Source organism: Hesperophylax consimilis, chromosome 20 (assembly GCF_061612785.1).
Source record: "Hesperophylax consimilis isolate HC1 chromosome 20, BYU_Hcon_1.0, whole genome shotgun sequence".
NCBI lineage: Eukaryota > Metazoa > Arthropoda > Insecta > Trichoptera > Limnephilidae > Hesperophylax > Hesperophylax consimilis.
This window is the reverse complement of record NC_142855.1, coordinates 9,618,556-9,642,599: the sequence shown is the minus strand read 5'-3', so window position 1 is coordinate 9,642,599 and position 24,044 is coordinate 9,618,556. Positions and strand designations below refer to the sequence as shown.

Below are 24,044 nucleotides of genomic sequence, written 5' to 3'. Positions count from 1 at the left end.
CTAGGTAGATGAGCCATGAGCATTTGTATGGTACTGGTAGTGTCGCGCGTATAGTTCATCTGTATACAGCGGCACCTCGCCTTTGTTTCTATCTATACACCAAAAGAATTGAGATTTTTTTACGGACAAAACTGTTAAAGTATATTTATATTTTGTATGTACGGGCGCAAACAAATAATTCATCATAATATTGTAAAGCAGAGGTTCCCAAAGTGGTCTATATAGACCCCCAGGGGTCGATATCGACTTCCTGGGGTCTATGTCAGCGAGAAAAAAATTTGGGGGTACATACGAGCGGACCCCCATTTACCTCAAGTCAACATTTAGGAGTTCCGTAAATGACACAATACACCTAACACAAATATAATAGACTGATTTCGTAAAGTTGTTAATTGAGGTATATAAATAGAGTCTACGTTCCATTTCTCGTCAGAATTAATATATTCAAGCAAAACATTGCACATTGGAAGCCGCGAATTTTCCTAGTTCCCCAACTTGTTTTTGAAAAACTTCCAGGGTAATAATGACGTTCAACATTTAAATGCACTTCACACAGACTTCAAAACTAAGTTTGAGGACATTTTGACCATGGAAATGGAACGTTGAAGAATCGGACATCATGTGACAAGAATAACTGACCGGAATAAGCACTGACAAAGAACTTAAGGAGCAGTTCTGTAGGGCCAGCTACAGAAAAAAATTCCATTTGCTTATCCTGCTTCATTTTCATTTGGTGTAATACCTCACAAGGGTGCCCCTGTCTGCACAATGTAAAGACAGCAACTATATCGCCACCCGTTTGTTGGGCAGGCAAGGGAAGGGAATCTTTTTACTAAAAAAATAAATGATTGTCACATGGGACGTTAATAGTTTTAGGAAAATTCAATATTCGGTCTACGGAAAAAAAATATTTGGCAAGTGGTCTACGGGGGAAAAAAAGGTTTGGGAACCTCTGCTGTAAAGCAATACCTTGCAAAGGGTGTATTAATAAAATAAATTATTTAACACCATTTATGAATACGTAGAATACAACGAGTGTGACATTTAACTTTAAGTAACAGGAATTGGGAAAAAACCAAAGAATTAAATAAGGTTTATGTTATTGTGACGTATTTTTAACATCGATATATTAGCTACACCAGCTTTAAAAATAAATGTAAATAGGTCAAAATTAATGTTAAAAAATGTTATTGACAAGCAATCGATGATTTTTACGAGCAAATTGCATATAAGTCAACAAAGGATGATTTAATTTTGACAATCGACGCTGAGGTAAAAAATCTGTACATTGTTTTGTCCAGTTTTATATATATATATATATATATATATATCGATAGCGTTTCGTTCAAACATCGTTATTTTGACTAGCGATAAATGTCACCCAGGTAAGCAATAAGATCGATATCCTTTAGAGAAGCCAGTAAAAGCTGTTAGGTCAACATTAATTATTTTGACAAGCAATCAATTAGTGCTGAGGTCAAACATAACGTTATTTTGGCTAGCGATTAATGTCACTCAGGTAAGCAATAAGATATCCTCTAGAGAAGCCAGTAAAAGCTGTTAGGTCAACAATTAGGTTGATGTTATTTTGACAAGCAATCAATTAGCGTTTAGGTCAAACATAACGTTATTTTGGCTAGCCATTAATGTCACCCAGGTAAGCAATAAGATCGATATCCTCTAGAGAAGCCAGTGAAAGCCGTCAGGTCAACACTAAGGTTGATGTTATTTTGATAAGTAATTAATTAGCGTTGAGGTCAAACAACGTTATTTTGGCTAGCGATTAATGTCACTCAGGTAAGCAATAAGATATCCTCTAGAGAAGCCAGTAAAAGCTGTTAGGTCAACAATTAGGTTGATGTTATTTTGACAAGCAATCAATTAGCGTTTAGGTCAAACATAACGTTATTTTGGCTAGCGATTAATGTCACCTAGGTAAGCAATAAGATCGATATCCTCTAGAGAAGCCTGTGAAAGCTGTTAGGTCAACAATTAGGTTGATATTATTTTGACAAGCAATCAATTAGCGTTAAGGTCAAACAAAACGTTATTTTGGCTAGCGATTAATGTCACCCAGGTAAGCAATAAGATATCCTCTAGAAAAGCCGTCAGGTCAACCTTAAGGTTAATGTTATTTTGACAACCAATCAATTAGCGTTTAGGTCAAACATAACGTTATTTTGGCTAGCGATTAATGTCACCTAGGTAAGCAATAAGATCGATATCCTCTAGAGAAGCCTGTGAAAGCTGTTAGGTCAACAATTAGGTTGATATTATTTTGACAAGCAATCAATTAGCGTTGAGGTCAAACATAACATTATTTTGGCTAGCGATTAATGTCACACAGGTAAGCAATAAGATCGATATCCTCTAGAGAAGCCAATAAAAGCTATTAGGTCAACACAAAGGTTGTTATCATTTTGTCCAGATATGGTCTTTAGGTAAACTGATATTTTTTAAAAACAAGAAAATTGAAAAGCAAATTGGTCAGCTATAAGTTAGATATTTTTTTAGCACCTTTATGTAACCGATAAGGTTGAGATTAGCATTTTGAATTTTAAAATAAACAGGTTGATATTATTGTAACATTATTAGGTCAGTAACAGTGAGTTTTTTCAGCGGCTACGTTTTTGTGCAACACGTCCTTATATAAATACATTATATTTTAGCAGCTTTTGTGACAGCAATTTTAAATGATTTTGTGATTTTTTTTTAATGAAAATAATACATCTAATTAGGCGTTTGCTGACAGCGTGATATTATACATGGCGACTGGTAATTGGCACGCTAAACACTAATTATTTGTTATTATTTTTCGGAATATTTTTTATTGAGTAAAACCTCAAATTGTAATATTTAAATATTGAAGACAATATTTACTAATTATTTGTGCTTCAAATTGCTTTAGCCGTTTTAATTGACCATATTTAAGTAACTATACTTTTTCATATCTTCTTCATTTTATCAATTTCTTCACACAGAGAAAAATGTATTAATAGTCCCTTCAATTTATTGGGAATTCCTGTTAAAAACAGGATTGCAGCCTTACGAATGAATTAACAGGTTTCCTGATAAACTTTTAGTAAATTACGAGTACATTATCATGATTACGTAACACTTTTTAATGAAAAAAAAATGTATGGTCATTGATATATTATCAAGGCAAAAGGATAAAACATTCTTAAATTCATGTTTTAGAAATGAAAAGATTTAGAAAATATTATTATTTGTGTTTCAAATTATAAAATATAGGCCGAAAGAATTCGATTTTTCATGATTTTTTCAATTTGGGAGGCGGGTGTGGGTACCGCCGCCCCGGAAACCATTAATTGGATAACCAACACCTCTGCTATAGGTTACCCCAAGTGGTTTGGTGACTTAGCAGGGGTTCATGGGGGTGAGGATTGCCTATGTCTTGGCGACAGATGCGTCAGCCCAGCTACTGTGTGGCGGGCCGGATTTGGAGAGACTGATTGATGGAGACCTTTTGACCTCTCCATCAGGACTCTGACCTGATTTATTCATTCTAATGAGATGCAGATTATAAGGTATATAGCGATTATAAATTAAAAAATGAAAATAGATAGAAAAATCGATTTTTGTTATGGTAGCATGCCAATATCCAGTCGCCGTATGAAACATGTTTGGGAAGATTTGTGAAAAAATGTTTAGATCATATCGTGACAGATAGACAGAAATAGCCCGATTTCCTAGACAACGTCAGAGTTGTCGCTAGCTCAATGAGGCAGGATTTAACCGCGATTGTGGACAGTTCTTCTTGATGTGATAGTCCTCGAAAACCGCACAATTGGTCGGAACTTTACAGGAATTGTTGTGAATGTCTGGACAATTGCTTGGAATTTTACATGAATCGTTGTTAACGCCTGGACAATTGGTTGGAACTTTACATGAATCGTTGTTAATGCCTGGACAATTGGTCGGAACTTTACAGGAATCGTTGTGAATGTCTGGACAATTGGTTGGAACTTTACAGGAATCGTTGTGAATGTCTGGACAATTGGTTGGAACTTTACATGAATCGTTGTTAATGCCTGGACAATTGGTCGGAACTTTACATGAATCGTTGTTAATGCCTGGACAATTGGTCGGAACTTTACAGGAATCGTTGTGAATTTCTGGACAATTGGTTGGAACTTTACATGAATCGTTGTTAATGCCTGGAGAATTGGTTGAAACTTTACAGGAAATGACGTGAAAATCAGTAAAATTGGTTAAACCTTTACAAATATTATTGCAATTATCCCTGACTTCCAAAACATTGCAAAATTTAATATTGACATCAGTACAACTCTCAAAAATACAAGAATCACCCATCTCTTCTTCGTTTGAGTGGCTCGTTTCTATAGCGCTAATGGTCCCACGTCTCTTTCTTTCAGAACTAACATTTTCTTCTTCAACACCCACCGCTTCATTGCTGTCTCCCTCCAACATCTCTCCTGCTTTTTCTTTATTTACACTCCCCCCCTTCTCGTGTCTTCCATTGGTCTCTTTTCTTGTACCTTTCTCTCTCAAAACATTATATTTTCTTTTGTCTATTTTCTGTACATTCCCAGTGACTTCGTTATTTACATTTCTATTGCAATTATTTACATAATAAACCTTTCCACTCATACTAATTGTATTATTTTCCTTTCTGCTGACATCTGCTTTATCAACATCCTTCTTATTTACACATCCATCTATTATCGCAAATCCTGTCTTCCTATCCTTTTCTGACATCCTTTCCCTAAAACCATATTCCTTTACATCCTTGATACTATTTTCATTTACTCCATTTCTTCCCTTTATAATTCTTCTTCTCTCCATATCCACAGCATTTTCTTCTGTATTAATCTTTTCTACTTTATTTGCCATCTTTTTCGAAACACCATCTTTTCTACTCTCTATTACCACGCTTTCTTCGCCTTTCCTATTTGTTTCATCTTTTTCTAGCCTTATTCTATCCTTTTCCTTCCCTGCTTCATCTCTAGTACCGCAATTTCTTCTTCCACCATCTACTGCCAAGCGTTCGCTTTCTTCAACATTCCCATTCGTAACATTTTTTTTAATACTTCTTCTCCTTTTTACCTCATTTGCAAGTTCTTTTACACCATCAAATCTATCTCCCCTTGCCGTATTATTGACTCCACCTTTCCTATGCCCATTAATTCCTCCTTCACGCACTCTTCGTCTTCTTGTGACCTTTCTTCTTAAGAGGCAGCAGTTGTCCCCGATGTCCGCCAGAAGGCCGTAGAGCAGGCTGAGGAAAGCTGCCAAGTTGGCGGAGGTGAAGAAACCTCGGATCCAGTGGAAGTGACGATGGTTTCCGGTGATGGAGTGCCCGGAGTTACAAGCATCAGCGTCGCCGCAGCTCTGCAGACAGCCGTGGACGTACCTGGAAAATATAATAATTAATGAATAGTTGTTCTACTTCAGTTGTTGCCTCATTGCTGAGCATTAATGACCCCACTCCAATTACCCTGATGAAAAAGGCTGCTTCTTTTCTTAGCGGTTCTGCGCTGCACGTAGATCCAAGGACACTGACATTCCAGACATAGGTGATACTTGGTCACTCCAACGCGGTGATCTTTGCCTGCTTTTCCTGCCAAATACTTTGCCAGTAACCATGATATCTCAGTTTATCTTAGGATACCCTGAAGGAAGACAGTTGATAGTCTATTGTAGATGCGTAGCTTTTCCAGAATGGATATATTAGTAGAATTGTGAGCATTTTTCTCCAGTACCATATTTTAAGCACTTCTATAGCTGTATGATGATTTTATCATGAATTAGATGATTTGTAAACTGTTATTTAAAATTTTTATCTTACCTATCATCATAATAGAAGCGGCCGCAGTGGGACATGCGAATGATCTCTGTGTCAGTGGTCAGAGTGCCCGAGTCCAGCGCACAGCCGCGCACCGTGATGCGTTCACCTGTGTCGTCTGCAATACAACAAGCAACACACATCACATGGGAGCAGACACAACACAGGAAGGGTATGGAACTTGAGCTCCAAATGCCCATTGTAGTGTTATTTAAAACACACAGCCTTAAATTAGCAACATACAGCCTTACAAGGGAGAGATCAAACAAGCATATAAATACTAGATCGTGGCCCTCATATCCAAAGAACCTTCTTGAACTGAAGATGAAAGTTTGAATCAGGCACGAGAATCTCTTGAAGACTCGTTGATAGACCTCAGACGTGAAGATTACCTAGCACCTATTGTGAACCCAACCATTAAACTTCCAGAGTTCTCTCTTCCTTAAAAGTTGTAAACTTCACTAACCTATTGCATCCGGCGGAGTTAAAATCGCAGTGCGAATATGATATAAAGGAATTGTGTGAATGTGGACAAATGCGTGCTAAAAACAATTGCAGAAGATTGTTCCCTTCACCAGTTTCCCGGAGGTACATCTGTCATGTATCAAGAGAATTCCAGACAGGCTGAATAACCTAGAATCGCCCTTTTCCCTCCACTAACTATCTTAAGAAGAAGAGGGTGCACATCCACAATACGGGACAGATGTTTTTCAAGTTACAAGCTCAGGTGTTCCTCAAGGTTCGAACCTCGGTACTTTAGTGTTCTGGCTATTACTGCCTCTCATCGCAACGCCCTTGAGGTATTTTTCACAAAAATTGTTATACAAATTATCCAATTTTTAATTGAGTGAACTGGCTGCTGTGTTGTTGGGTAGTTGTGTTGGGTTGATTTGGTCACATCACAATCAACAAACATTATCACGAAGAAGAATAGGAGAAAAACACCAAAGAGCCTGTATTCCCACAAAGACAGGTGTTCCACAGGGTTCGAACCTGTACCTTTTACTATTCTATTACTATGTTAGTGGAAGAACCGGGTGTCGTATTTGTGGGTCGTAAAGTTGGGTTGGTTTGGAATATTTCTTCCCCATACTACTACAAACACAGGTGTTACACAGGGATCTGACCTTGGCCCTTTACTATTCTCCATATTACTACGTCAGTTCGGTTGTATTGATCTGTCGTATGTTTTTACAAACTCCGATAGTTCTAAGGTTTCATAGTGCTTTCACACAGACGAAGTATTGAACTCCGTAACTGTTTACACCCACGCTGTGCAAGCGGCTTCCCTGTAGAGCATCAGACCATTCTCGAATGTTCGAATCTCGGTCCAAACCAGTGTCCGAGTACTACCTCAGTGAATGGACTGACGCCGGCAGTAATGTTGGCTAGGTTAGGTGAGGTTGTTGGTTTAGCAACTCACCGTAGATGCCGGCTATCTTGATGCAGGAGGTGGCGGGGAAGAGCCCGTCGCGGCCCTTGCGTCCGCCCATGCAGGGACTCTCCAGTATGTCCAGCGAGTGGTTGTTGTGGAAAGGGTCGTCACACGCCGCGTTCGTGCCGTTCATTGACACGCACTTGAAACAGTCTATTGCGCCGGCTGCAATACAGAACAAACAAACAAATAAATAACCTCACATTGCAGGATCCAAGCTGCCGAAAAGAGTTTTTTGAGATGAGTTACAAAAAGACGAGATGACTTTAACATTGAACCTCTGCTGCTCTTTATACGAAGATGCCTTGGTCACTTATTAAGAATGTCAGAAAGTTAAATTTCACTGATAAAAAAAAGTGCGATTCCAAAGAGAAGATATCCAGCAAGCTGCCCAAAGCAACTCCAGGAGTTCAAGGGAGGAGGGAGGAGAGAGAAGACGGGAGGAGGAATAAGAGAGGAGAAAGAAGAAAAAATATAGAACTGACTAGGCTGGTAGGTATAATGAGAGCATTACCTGATGGTATGGCTGAGGCGAAGACGAGACAGCAGATCGGCATGAGGAATCCCACCACGAGGATGTGTGGAGGCATACTGGCGCATTCTACCTGTAACGAGGAAATAATCAATCACATTATGTTGCCGTATGCGAAAAGAAAGAAAAAACACAATGTTGCTAAAGGTGGAAGGAAGGGGATTATGTTGCTATAATATGTGGAATGGAGAAAACACTTCTTGTAGAATAAGAGCTATGCGGAAAGGATAAAATACATGTTGCCTTATGCGGAATTAATTTCAGATTATGTTGCTATAATAAGTGGAAAGAAGATGAGACCTTGTAGATTAGGAGATATGTGGAAAGGAGAAAACACATGTTGCTTTATACGGAAATAGTTTCAGATTATGTTGAGAGAAGGTACTGCGTTGACATCGTGATGTGGGGGCAAGAACTGTCTGCCAGCCTAAAATAATATTTTAATACGGAAACACTGTTTCACGGATGGCAACCCGACGTGAAACAGAGCTCGCTGCCAATCCATTACCGACGAGCATTCCTGTTTCTCTGATCTGACCTGGCGGTCGACATTTCTTGATTCCTACTAAATCCTTCTGATATTCTAATCGTGTAATAGTGTAACGTGTTTGCAATAAACTTAAATTATCAACTACATCTGTTTCACTCTATCATAACCTACACTATACACATTTATTGGCAGTTATAAGGTAAGTATACACGCACAACACACTAGCCAAATTGGTGACCCATCGACTCAGAACAATATACCGACTTTAGTATTTTAAAATCATTTTGCAACATTCCGTCACCGCCAAGGATCAGAAAAGAGAAACAGCAATCCCGGGCAAGATCAGTAAGTAAAATCCAATTCATATATCTCTTACAAATCAATTTTTTAATATAAATGCTAGTAAATGTCCCGGTAATTTAAGGAAATATACACGTGGTATAGTTCCCATCAATACCCTATTTTGTCAATCAATCCCTAGCTTGAAATGTTTTACTATTTTTATGAAAATTAAGTGCGTGTTAAAATTAATTTCAGTGAGAACGATCCTGAAATCAGGCTGTCAACAACGTGGCTAACCATGGCATCATAATCTTGCGATGAATTACAACCTACCCACTACAACCTACAACGGCAGCATCTACTCCCCGGACAAGGAAGATGACGCAACAATCCACGTGGACAACCTGCAGTTGAACAAGCCAACCTACCCACATATCTCAATCAAGTAACCTATATCACGATTTCTTATTGCCATTTCGCAAAACAATGAATTGTTCAGCATACCTACATAATCATGTTTTAGATGTACATTATTGTAGTGATATTAAGGTTATTGTTCAATAATTGCCAAACCTTACTTTGAGGTAATTTAACATCATACTATTTTGTAATAACAAATTTAAATTATTATTGCACTATATAATAATAGCGCCATATTTGCATATCGGTATTTCACAATAACTTACGTGACGCGGTTTGCGTCTTCACTAAAATACAATACAAACGCGAACTCGCTAATAACTTGCTAAGATATCCGGTAGATGGAATAGATTCTTACACAGTATTCTCTAGTTTTTTTTTTGGATTTTTTATGTCTTGCATAACGTATTACGTAACATATTATTGGAAATGACCTCATCGGAAGAAACAAACATACCTTCATCGTTTCAAGAACCTGTAACAATTTCTCAAGATAAGTTGAACACAATGGAAGACCAACGCGCAGGACATTCGGAAGCAAACGTGCATCATGTATCTGTACGCCTACCAGCTTGCTGGAAAACCAACATAGCCTTGTGGTTTGCCCAGGCAGAAGCACAATTTTCGAATTCCAGAATTAAGGAAGACTTTACCAAATACAATACAATCGTCGCGGCATTGGACTCCGAAACACTACAATTGGTTAGTGATATAGTAATCGAACCACCGCCTAAAGATAAATATGTACGAATAAAAACTGCATTGATTGAGCGCCTGCAGGATTCGGAAGAAAAACGCCTGACCCGTCTACTCACCGGAATCCAATTAGAAGACAGAAAACCCACTGGACTTCTACGACATATGGTAGAATTGGCGGGACCAATGCTTAACAAAAGTGCGATAGTGAAGACTCTTTGGCTGCAGCGCTTGCCTCAACACGCCCAAGCAATTCTATCAGCACTTCCCGACAACGATATAGATCAGCTAGCTTCGGCCGCTGATAAAATTTTAGAGGTCTATCAGAAACCTGAATGCAGCGCGGTGGAGGAAAACCACAAACCAGGCCCGTCGCATCCCGAATCAGCATTAAACACCATTCTACAAAATCTACAAGACCAGATTGTTTCTTTAACCCAAGAAGTGAAACAACTTAAATTGTCGAAAAGCAATCAGAACGACGACCAGTCTCACAACTTCCGTGGCCGCAGGTACCAAAGCCCACGTCGAAGAGATTACTCCCAACCAACAAGTTCTTCTCGGCAAACTACCGCTTGGAGACCCAGGTCCAGGTCTCGCGGCAAATCTCCTATAAAGAATCTCGGATATTGCCAACCGCATGCAAGGTACGGCGACAAGGCTTACCGGTGCTACAAGCCATGCACATATGCTAGCACGAACGCGGGAAACGCCAACGGAAGCCCACAGTAGGGACGTGTGAACTTCCATACAACAGTTGTCGTCTCTTCATTTACGATTTGGAAACCAGACAGAAATTTCTAGTAGATACGGGGGCAGATGTTTCCGTTATTCCTAGAAATAAGGACCACCGTACGAAATGTATAACTTCTGACAATTTTCCAACAACATTATATGGCGCAAATGGTAAACCTATTAAAACATACGGCACACAAATTACAGAACTCAATTTCGGTCTACGCCGAGCAATGAAGTGGCGCTTCATCGTAGCGGATGTATCGAGAGCTATACTCGGAGCTGATTTCCTCCATCACTACAACCTGATGGTGAATTTAAGGAAAGCAATGTTATTGGATCAATCGACAGGACTACACATCAAAGGCACCACTTTCAAAGGACCTACTTCTGGCATCTCTACAATAGCATCATCACAAAAGTACGGCGATATCCTGAATAAATACCCATGTTTAACTCGACCAAATATGAAAATCCCGGAAATTAGAAAACATTCGGTCACACATTGTATCGAGACCAAAGGACCCCCCGTTACAGAACGTGCCCGCAGACTGGCACCAGCCCTTTTGGAAGCTGCTAAGAAAGAATTTAAATTCTTAATGGAACAAGGAATTTGTAGACCATCTAAAAGTAATTGGGCAAGCCCATTACATATGGTGAGGAAACCTAATGGAGAGTGGAGACCATGCGGTGATTACAGGCGATTAAATGCAAAAACTGTGGCGGACAAATATCCTATTTCGCAACTTCACGACTTTTCGCACAAACTATTGAAAGCACGAATCTTCAGCACTATAGATCTCACTCGAGCGTACCACCAGATACCAGTTGAACCAGAGGATATCCCTAAAACAGCCATAATCACACCATTCGGCCTATATGAGTTCACATCTATGCAATTCGGCCTCTCAAATGCTGCACAGACCTTTCAACGATTTATGCACGCAGTTACCAGAGACCTTGATTTTTGTTTTGTCTACCTGGACGATATCCTGATAGCCTCAGAAGACGAAGAAGAACACAGGAAACATTTGGATACTCTATTTAAGCGACTCGCCGATAATGGCCTCGTTATAAACGTTTCAAAGTGTAATTTTGGTGTGACAACTGTTAACTTTCTAGGTCACACAATCACTTCAGAGGGAATGACACCGATCAAAGAGAAAGTCAAGGCTATTAACGACTTTCCGCTGCCAAAAACTGCCAACGGATTAAGACGCTTCCTAGGAATGTTGAACTATTATCGCAAGTTCCTCCCAAATTCCATCAACACTCAAGAAAAACTATTTAACTGTATAAAAGGATACAAGAAAAACGACAAGCGTTCACTCATTTGGAACGAGGAGCTGACAGCAGCATTCAATGATTGTAAAAACCAACTCGCGAATGCAGCCCTCCTAGTACATCCAGATCCCAACTCAAGAATTGCCATCATGGTAGATGCCTCTGACATGGCAATTGGAGCTTCTTTACAACAATTTAAAAATAACACTTGGGAACCTCTCGGATTTTTTTCTAAGAAATTTACAACACCGCAGCGTAAATATAGCACATTCGACCGTGAACTAACAGGTGTCTACGAAGCTGTAAAATATTTCCGAAACAACATAGAAGGTCGCACATTCACTATCTATACTGACCATAAACCTATCACCTTTGCCTTCAATAAAAAACGAGCGTCTAGTTCTCCACGCCAGGAGAGACAACTGGATTTTATTGCGCAGTTTTCTACAGATATAAGGCATATTTCGGGACACCAAAACACAGTAGCTGACACTCTATCTCGGGTTGAAGAGATTAATAGTCCTACTATTGATTACAAGGAAATGGGACAAGCGCAGAGTCAAGACGACGAATTAATTAAGGCAAAAGATGACTCCTCCCTATCCTTACGACTAATGGTGATCCCTGACACAGACACATCAGTATGGTGCGACATCTCGACAGGTCATGTCAGACCTTTTGTACCACTCGACATGCGAAAAACTGTCATACAGAGCATACATGACGTATGTCATCCAGGCGTCGCAGGAACAACTAATACGATCAAACAACGATTTGTATGGCCAAACATGAAAGCTGACATAAGATACTTCGTGAAGCACTGCATCGCTTGTCAGAAAGCAAAAATCTCCAAACATACGGTTGCCCCCCCGGCAACGTATTTATTACCAGAAGATCGCTTCAGCAACATACATATTGACATCGTAGGCCCATTGCCAGCTTGCAACGAGTACCAGTACCTATTAACTATAATAGACAGATTTACCCGCTGGCCCGAGGCAATTCCTTTAAAGGACATTACAGCCGAGACAGTAGCTTCAGCACTGACGAACCACTGGATCGCACGACATGGAGTACCGATAACCCTAACTTCGGACCAGGGTCGTCAATTCGAAAGCCATTTATTTAAAAAGCTTACTCAGAAATTCGGAATTAAACACTTAAGAACCACAGCGTACCATCCCCAAGCGAATGGAATTATAGAACGTTGGCATCGTACTTTAAAAGCATCTCTCATGGCAAGTGGTGAGCAAAACTGGATGGAAACCCTTCCACTTATATTACTTGGCCTGAGATCTACTGTTCGTGAAGAATTGAAATGTTCGCCAGCCGAACTTACTTATGGAAGAACTCTTAAACTTCCCTGCGACTTCTTCACAAGTACTCCACGAGAAGAACCCGATACTTATATCGGACGTTTACAGAGGAAATTTGAATTAATTAAATCAACCCCTACCTCTAATCACAGCTCAAGAAAATTTTTTGTACACTCGGAACTTCCCGTTTCTACGCACGTATTTCTGCGGACAGACAGTGTTAAAAAACCGTTACAAAACCCATACGAGGGACCTTATAAGGTCGAGGAACGAAATGACAAGACCTATGTCATCACCATTAAAGGTAAACCTAAGCGCGTTTCGATAGACCGCCTGAAACCAGCCTTCGTTCCCACCGAGGAAAATGTTCCAGATCATGTATCTATTCCAGACTCACCTGAAGCAAAAACAACAACAAGATCAGGCCGACAAGTCCATTTTCCAAAAAGATACGGTACATACTAATGCATAAAAAAGACATAATTTTCTCACACATCGCCAAATTGGCATCACACATAAATTTTCTGTAACTCATGATAGAAACATTGATTAAGAATCTACTCTTGCTATCGATTTAAAGATTGAATTTCATATACCTACATTTATTTTTCTTTAAATTACTGTTACATAGATAATATTTAAGCGTTCAAGTTCTTGATGAAAACCTGACCTTTATATTATAATTACTTTGCAAATTACTACGTTTTTTATCATTTTATAAAAAACCTTATTACGGTGAATACTTTCATCCTTTAAAACCATGAAGTAATACCATGTAATCGCACAAAGTTACCTAGCTAACTTTTCACTTACCATATTATAGTGCAAACTCATATACATATATTTTCTTGGATAATTATCCATTTCGCTATATGCGACAACTTTTGTATAAATCTTGTTTAGAAATAACTTACCACTATATGTGATGACTATGTTATAAATATAAATACTTTTAACCATGCTACATCAAATATTCCCAATTATGCATCTGATGTAACATGTCGTTGAGACATATATGTATTATTATTAATTTTTTTACAGAATTGAACCATTGTCATTTGTTCGTAAGAAAACATAGCCATTTGATAATATTATCAATACAAACACATTCTACGAACATATGACAGTTGTTTTTTGTTATATTTTTAGTTACCTTGTAATCTCAAAGATAAACATTTAGAGTTATGTACTCACAGCCATGCTATTGCTAAATGTACTTTTACAAAAACATTTAAATATGTATTTTTTTTTTTTTCCTTTTTTACACCTTTTTTCCATAACACGGATATAAATAATTTTATAATATAGTGACATTAATCGTCGTTTCCTTTTGTTCAAAGATTGAAGAAACACTTATGTTCATACTTTATACATTGATATCATGTTCCTATATTATAAGACAAATTTGTAGTTATTTAAATATGTAATAAATAATATTTAGAATAATCAACTTTAAAATAACTCAATAATTGACAACTCATGCTCCGAACACTGTTTGTAGACGCATTATTAAAAATATATACAAATGGAAATAGATTCCTACTTTTTATTTTATAATTAACTTATGCTTAATTTCATAATATGCTCCGACAACACTGTTCGTAGATGCATTACCATATAAAAAGGTTTAGATAAGTTAAATAATAACCACTTGTGTCAAATGTTGTAATACCATTTATTGTTTTCAAACATTAAAGTATTAAATGCACTCTGTTTGCAACTTTTGGTTTTGAAAATAAATACAAAACATACAATTGTCGATGCAGTAAATGCTCCAATTATAAATATAAAATTTTGTCGATGCAGTAAATGCTCCAATTATAAATATAAAATTTTGTCGATGCAGTAAATGCTCCAATTATAAATGTAAAATTTTGTCGATGCAGTAAATGCTCCAAGAAAAACATACAGTTCGTAGATGCAGTACATGCTCCGAACATGTAATTATATCAACACATTTTAAAAAAAAAGGATTTAACTTTCAAATAATGTTATTATTAGGAATTTGTTCATGACTATGCGTTCACAAACATATAAATGTATTGTTCATAAAGTAACTTCACCATTTAAGAGATATCTTTCTGAACGCATAGGCTTATGTTATTTTGCGATGACGTCACACACCGAATTTGTTTATATTATGTAACCGACGTCATGCAAATTTTGTGATATGTATATATTTTTTCTAGAACCCCTAATTTTTTCTTTTATGTATCGTTGACACTGGGGGGAAGGTATGTGGGGGCAAGAACTGTCTGCCAGCCTAAAATAATATTTTAATACGGAAACACTGTTTCACGGATGGCAACCCGACGTGAAACAGAGCTCGCTGCCAATCCATTACCGACGAGCATTCCTGTTTCTCTGATCTGACCTGGCGGTCGACATTTCTTGATTCCTACTAAATCCTTCTGATATTCTAATCGTGTAATAGTGTAACGTGTTTGCAATAAACTTAAATTATCAACTACATCTGTTTCACTCTATCATAACCTACACTATACACATTTATTGGCAGTTATAAGGTAAGTATACACGCACAACACACTAGCCAAAGTGATAATAATAATATGTGGAAACAAGAAAATGCATATAATGTAGAAAGGAGAAAACACATGTTGCTTTAAGCGGAAATAGTTTCAGATTACGATGGTATAATATGTGGAAAGAAGGTAATATATTTACACTGTCATACAATAATACGGAGAAAAGAGAAAACACATTAATATAAGCTATTATTACTAGCGTGAAATACCCATACAAATAAAAAAAACACTCGAGCAAAAATAAATGTCGCCGACGGGAATTGAACCCGCAGCCTTCTGATTGACGGTCAGCTATTCTAACCATTAAGCTACGTCAACTTATTAAAAACACGCTAAATAATTCAATACGTACTAGTAATTTTCACTCAACAATTATTGCTTGTAACATTTATTTCAATTTGTAAAAATTTGTAACAAAGTGTTTAAGGCGATGTACTACGTAGCAATTCAAAATCATGTGTTTTTGGTTTGAAAATTTGGTCACCTAGAAATGTTTCAGATGCTTTAATTAAATACTGCGAGTAGAATACATCTTGGTCTTAAAAATAATAAGAGTATTTTTTAGATAAGTCTTTTTATAAGCCCAGAAAAAATAATGTATAAGGCCTACGAAAACTGCTTTAAAGTTTAAAATCTCCTACTTACGAACCCATTTTCGGTTATTATTTTATTGTATAAAGTGGAAAATTAAGTTATTTATAAAATTATCGGAAAAAAAAATATTTATGCCTGAACATCCACAAAATAAAATAAAAGGCACTTTTTGGCCATGTTTTTTTCTTGCATAAATCAAAACAGGCGGATGGTGTTAATCGGGAATTTATATCGCCATCTACGTAAGGTGTGTTATTGATAGCGGCTCGATTTAAAATATTACACTACGTAGTGGCTAATCATTTTTGATTATTAACAATTTGTTTATAAAGCCTCAGACACATTGCACTATATTATGGGCGCATAATTTGGGCGTGGCATATACGTATTATATGTTTGGGTGACACACTACACTATAATCTTCCTCAGGAGAGGGTGTCAGATAAATTAGGGGACTGCCGCGGAATATCATTTCTTTGTATGGGATCTGTCACTTTGACAGATGACAGTCGCGTAATTAAATTGTTCTGATGGGGTCGCATAATTTTCAAATACAGCCTGGTTAGCAGATCACGGCGCATATCGTCGCCACGCCCACATTTATAACATTATCATATTTTTAGGTGAGACAGGTCTGTGTGGGATTGTATGGCGAGCAATATGGAGAGATAAAACGCTTTTGACTTATAGCGTAATCTGTCACTCCATTAAGAGGAAGCTACAAGCCAAAAATGTGTATATTCTTGGTATACCTTATATTGTAGATAATAGGCATTAAAATCGCTTGGCAAAAAGAGTCTAGAAACGTTCAATTTCAAGCAAAAACCTGGTTTTTATTTATTTTGTAAATAATTTTATAAGAAAGTAAAAAAGTAAAACTGTCACAGATAATCATAGCTATAATAACATATTTTTAAAAAGTTGTTTCCTTTACGCGTTCATACATATCTATTGATAAAATATTTTTTGTAGTAGTTTGCATTTATATTTTTTACTGAGTAATTTATTTTTTTATTTGTATTCTACTGAAGCGAAACGATAGGAAAACTTTCAATTTATCTGAAGCATATTTTTTGGTATTCATAATGTAGACCAATTCGTTATAAAAATTAATCAAAATAGTGATTTAGCATTAAGCTTCGCCTTAAACATTAGTTTATCATGAAAATAATGAGAAAATACATGTTGCTTTATGCGAAAATAGATTCAGATTATGTTGGTTAACGCGATGCATTACGTCGTGTAATATTTTAAATTGAGCCGCTATCAATTACAACCCTTACGTAGATGGCGATAAGGTTTAAATTCCCGATTTGCACCATCCGCCTGTTTTGATTTATGGTGCCGACAGACGTAGCTATAAAAGATCAAAAGATATTTGGCTTGGCGTATTTCGGCATATCGCTCGCCGTACATTTCCAATTGAAATGTATGGCGAGCGATATGCCGAAATACGCCAAGCCAAATAACTTTTGATCTTTTATAGCTACGTCTGTCGGCCCCCTTATGAATGAAAAAAACATGGCCAAAAGTGCCTTTTATTTTATTTTGTGGATATTCAGCCATAAATATTTTATTTTTTTTGGATTATTTTATAAATAATTTAATTTTCCACATTATACAATAAAATCATAACCGAAAATGGGTTCGTAAGTAGGAGATTTTGAACTTTAAAGCAGTTTTCATAGGCCTTTACATTATTTTTTTCTGGGCTTATAAAAAGACTTATCTAAAAAATACTCGATTATTTCAAAGGCCAAGATGTATTCTACTCGCAGTATTTAATTAAAGCATCTGAAACATTTCTAGACGACCAAATTTTCAAACCAAAAACACATGATTTTGTATTACTACGTATGGCATCGCCTTAAGTTGAAAGAAGGTAATGCGTTTACACTGTGATGCAGTCACTGGTTCAAAAACACATTCACAGAATTACTAAACAAACTACTATTAATTTTATTGATGTAATAAAATAATAAATGTTTTACTGTCTACCTTTTTTGTAACATATTTGTTACAAAAAAGGTAGACAGTAAATGATATAATCACTTGGCTATATCTGATAAGTGATTCAATATCCTCTGAAAACGTTTTGTTATTGATATATGAACTCTACGACCTGGTAAAGATAATTTTAGCATAATAAATAAAATGCGGTGTCTCTCTCTAAACAAACATCCTCTCTTCTATTAAGCCTTACCTAAAATTACTTCCTCTCCTTTCAACATCTCATCTTTTCTAAGTCTGAATTTGACTCAAATCTTCAAAATAATTTTGAAACAGTATAAAATAAAATCGCTTTCCGCGTCTGTCTGTTTGTGCGCTTAGTTCTACTAGATAAGATATTCACAATCATTCAGAGAATTTATTCCGGAAGGTTTATATATATAAAACATATATTTTATACCTATAGAAAGTAGAGAAAAGTCGAAGTTTTGTAATCAAGTCGTAAAAATATGTTTTTATGGCGCTTACATTGCTAACGCTGGCTAAACCTTTTGAGATACATCAAAATAATGTACTACGGAATTGTATATCTTGAACAGGCCTACAGAAAAGTCTTTTAAGGTATATGTCTATCTCCTAAGAATAAACCCCAGTAACGCCGGGTACACGTCAGCTCGTTTGATATAATGGCCTAAAAATCCCTGGAAGGGTGATAGCCAGAATAATTTGATAAAAAGGGGGACGGATTTTTATCTAATACAAACAACAAACACATAGATAAAAAAACTATAACTAACCATTACGCCGTTTCCCCTTAGGGGTAGGCAGAGAGGACGGACCGCCAAACAACTCGGTCTTGGCACACACTCCTTGCCTCATTCACATTCATACATCGTCTCATACATACTCTTCTATTATTCTGACTCTTGACATGGCCCGACTCAAGTATCTGATTCACTTGATCGTGCCATGTCTTCCTCGGGCGTCCCCGACTCCTGCTACCATTCACATTTGCATCGTATATTCTCCTTACACTCTTTTCTTCGCTCATTTGCTCTACATGCCCAAACCATCTAAGCGTCCCTTTCTTGATCTTACTCATTACGCTTACATCAGCCTTGCACTCTTTGCGGATCTCCACATTCCTCACACGATCATACATGGTTATACCACACATACGCCTCAGGGATCTCATTTCAATAGCATTCAATCTACTTTAATCCTTTCTTTGCCAGTTCCATGCCTCACTTCCATACAACAGGGTAGGTACCAGCACTCCATTGTGGACTGCTAACTTCGCTTCTTTGGACAATTTTTTGTTAGCGCCAACTGCGTTATAAAAATAAAAATACATCAAAATATATACGTATAGGTTTACACGGTGTCCGGATACTAGTAGTACAAGCGGGAAACTGATGAATCTACTTCTCATAGAGAACTCAATCCTTAGAGCACAGGCGTCAGGTAGGTATTCTGTACTTTTTCTAAAGGTATTACAATGGAAGATGCTTCGATGAACTAGCGTCATTGATACCTTCGCTTCTACTACTCGTTCTTGAGTTCAACAACTCGGCTATTCAAGACCCTTCCACTCCTCAAAAGGACCCTCCACACAGCATTCCCAAAGATGATATAGGCCTCGAAAATTATTTTAAAATTAAAAACAAAAAAATATTTTTCTATCATACGTCACCACTGATCACACTGTTATACGTAGCGACGAGTTCACTTGATACACGCTCTGTCTCGTCTGTTACCGTGCTGCTGGAGAGAAATGGAGTGCATATCACGTAAATCATATATCACATGTATAGTGATGGTATTTTTCAAAATTTGACCTAAAAATTTCCAATTTCGAACTCGTTGCAGCAAAATGGTATAAAATATCACGTAGATTCGCCAGTTTCCAGGTTATACTACGAGTTCCGGGACACCGTGTATACTATATTTTAAAAGATATGTAGATAAACATTCTCGGATTACGAATAATGTCAAAATATTTCAAAATCTTCAGAGATAATGCCCTCAGACGGCGAAACAACTGTTACGCGTAACAATAATCACACATCAGAAGTTGTTTGTAAATTAACTGTTTTTATTTTTATTTTTTAATTAAATAAGTGTGGCATCGATGTTGGGTTCACCCAGGCGTCGTGAGTTCAATTCATCGGCTAGCTAAGTCCTCCATCACGACACAATCAACATTTACCGCTTACTGTGGTGGTAGTAGGAGATTTTCAAATATTGTCAGGTTATTCGTAATCCGGGAATGTTTGCCTTTCTTAAAAAAAACTTTAAAAATGCAGACTTACTAAAATAAAATAATATATTAATATAATTTATTGTGGCACTCTGACACGCCCACGAGATACTTCTCTCGCTTTAGCTCTGAATCAGCGCAGATCTTTCGTAAACAAATTTTAAAATAGACGTTTTGTGTAAACGGAATCGATGGAGCAATATACTAAAGGATTTAATACTATCGTGTGAATAATAGATTATCCGTACTTGAATTACCTTCCACGTAGATTTGAATGAAAGCCAATGTCGCCACTGACTTATTACCCTTTGGTTCTAGCTCATTTAGCACGCGCTATGTCCGTCTTACACTGCCTGACATCGTATATCGCCATTACATTTGATAGAAATTAAAATTTAATAATAGTCACACATTAACCATTATACACCGGTAACCATTTATTGGGTCACCCCAAATGGTTTGCTACGTTTGGTGATATAGCAGGGGTTATGGTGTGCTGTCCACAAGCTGCTTGGCGTGCCAGATCAGGAGAGGCTGCATTGGGGAGACCCTTTTGACCTCTCCAACTGTTCTCTTTTAATCCAACTCCTTTCGCCCCAGCGGGGGGTATAGGTACATTCATACGTCAGTCACTTCTGGACACACTGATCTATAGATTCCTACCCACCCCTCATACCTTTTTCCTTCCCGGAATCTTGGAGTGTTTTGGGAATTTTTCTGTAATTCTTTATTACAAATCTAATTTTTCGAAATAACCCCTGTCCTCCGAAAATACAAAAATTTCGACCAGTTCAATTCTTGAACAGCTATGAAGAATAAAATGTGCATTACGAACCGTAGGGGCATAAGTGTGACTACGGACCATAGGGGAATAAATGTGCATTACGGACCATAGAGGCATAAGTGTGCATTACGGACCATACGGGCAAAAGTGTGCATTACGGAACATAGGGGCATACGTGATCATTACGGTCAATAGGAGCATAAGTGTGCATTACGGACCATAGGGGAATAAATGTGCATTACGGACCATACGGGCAAAAGTGTGCATTACGGAACATAGGGGCATACGTGAGCATTACGGACAAAAGGAGCATAAGTGTGCATTACGGAACATAGGGGAATAAATGTGCATTACGGACCATAAAGGCATAAGTGTGCTTTACGAACCATACGGGCAAAAGTGTGCATTACGGAACATAGGGGCATACGTGAGCATTACGGACAATAGGAGCATAAGTGTGCATTACGGACCATAGGGGAATAAATGTGCATTACGGACCCTTGGCGCCCTTGAGGTGATTTTGCACAAAAATGGCGCTTTACAAGTTATTATTATTATTGTTGTTGTTATTATTTTTATTATTATTATTATTATTATTACTATAGGGGCATAAATGTGCTTTACGAACCAAACGGGCAAAAGTGTGTATTAAGGAACATAGGGGCATACGTATGCATTACGAACCATAGGAGCATAAGTGTGCATTACGGACCATAAGGGCATAAGTGTGCATTACGGACCATAGGGGAATAAATGTGCATTACGGACCATAGGGGCATAAGTGTGCATTACGGGCCATACGGGCATAAGTGTGCATTACGGACCATAGGGGCATAAGTTTGCATTACGGACCATAGGAGCATAAATGTGCATTACATACCATAGGGGCATAAATGTGTATTACGAACCATGGGGGCATAAATGTGCATTACGGACTATAGGCATAAATGTGTATTACGAACCATATGAGCATATGAACAAGTATGCAGTATTGATCAAAAAATTGTGCTACCGATCAAAGAGGCTCAAATATCCAATAACAACCAAAATGGCTTAGATGTGCACAGATAACTAAAAAAATGCTTAAAATATGCACTAACCATAAAAGTATAAAATATTCAATAAAGACCAAAAATGCTCAAATATGCCCAAGTGATCAAAAAATGCTAAAATATGCACTAACGATAAAAGTATAAAGATTCACTAATGACCAGAAATGCTCAAATATGCCCAAGTAACCAAAAAATGCTAAAATATGCACTAACGATACAAGTCTAAAAGATTCACTAATTACCAAAAATGCTCAAATATGCCCAAGTAACCAAAAAATGCTAAAATATGCACTAAACATAAAAGTCTAAAATATTCAATGAAGACCAAAAATGCTCAAATATTCACAAAAAACAAAAAGACTTAAAGTTGCACTAGTGACCAAAAATACTCATGATGCATTAATACTGGTAGAATAGACACAAGGTTTTGCCCGACGTACGGTGGTATCTACGGTCAAGATATATATCTACTTAAAGTATACAGTCAGTATGCGATTGCTAAAAAAGGATTATTATAATACGAGAATCTACATAACCCCTTTTCCGGTTTGGTATCGAAGAGAAAGCACATTACATTGGAATACAAGTAGAACAAACATAGCTTTTCACATGAAGTATCGCTGTATCTACCGTTAAAGTTTGGTAATATAATTGACTGACCCAAGTCCTGTATTAACTCGACCGTTTGGCATTTCTTCTCTCTGTAAATTTGCTTTTAAGTTCTTCTGCATCCACTGACATAGGGGGATGGGAAGAGGAAGGTGGGGAAGTACCTGGCTATTAAATCTGGTCACTAAACACGGCTAAAGTCATTTCAAGCAACGTTTCCATTTTAAATTATGATCTTACACCAGGGCGATACTGAGAGTATTTTCCATTTTTGAACGTCCCGCAAATGTACTAAAAATAAAAAAAATGTGAAATAACACAATATAATCAAATAAAATATACTTGCGCACTCTGGGATTTAAAACCGCGACCTCCGGATTGCTAGTACATAAAATATTGTGTGATTTATAATTAAGTAGATAGGTGTTTGAGTAGCTGCTTATAAATCTTATGATTTCAGAGGAAATTTTGGTTTTTATTTATTAAATACGTGTGACGGCTACCCGGTGACTTTTCTCTACTTTCTATAAATAAAATATGCATGTATTATATATGTAAACCTTCAGGAAGAAATTCTCTAAATGATAGTGTAAACCCTATTAAAATCCGTTGCGTAGTTTAGAAGAACTAAGCGCACAAACAGACAGACGCGACGTAGAGAAGAAATGAGAAAATTTGAAAGTAATATTTTGGACGCGAGTTCCACTGTTCACAAAACTACCAGTTTTAAATGATAATAATATATGTGAAAAAAATATTGAAATACCTGTGGAATAGACATAGCTTTCCAGCTGAAGCACAGATGGCAGAGTATTAAACTTAATATTTAAAGTATGTTATAAAGCTTCAAATCTGAGTCATAAATCTTTCATTGTAAAATATACAGCTGTCACAAAATACGAGGTCGTGTGTTTTCACGTCGTATAATTTACTACTTATAACCAAAGCAGAGCTGCAAAACTGAATGCAATTTAATGAAATCGATTTTATAAACATGGCTGCTAAAATTAACAGAACAAACATACAACATACATACCTTGAGGGCGTTATGTTTGCAGCCAAATGCGATACACTTAAACAAAACTCATGGAAAAACACTTAACTAGAACTTTACATACAAATATATGAAGTATTATTTTTATCGACTATTGTACATTGTGTAGGAACGTTAATTTTAATAGGGGCGTTCGTCAAATACGTCAAAAACGTGTGAATATTGTTGAATTCAACTC

General features: G+C 37.1%; 1 protein-coding gene across 1 annotated transcript; it reads right to left on the bottom strand.

Moving 5' to 3' along the window:
* LOC149414037 (uncharacterized) lies at positions 1–23,971 on the bottom strand. The gene is made up of 6 exons (XM_089644097.1): positions 23,849–23,971; positions 7,777–7,867; positions 7,251–7,427; positions 5,831–5,945; positions 3,993–5,395; positions 1–92 (listed from the first exon to the last, which is right to left on the bottom strand). Exons 2-6 carry the CDS (start codon positions 7,850–7,852, stop codon positions 1–3), a joined length of 1,863 nt encoding a protein of 620 aa, XP_089500223.1. The 5' UTR covers positions 7,853–7,867; positions 23,849–23,971.
* Positions 23,972–24,044: the final 73 nt, after the last annotated feature.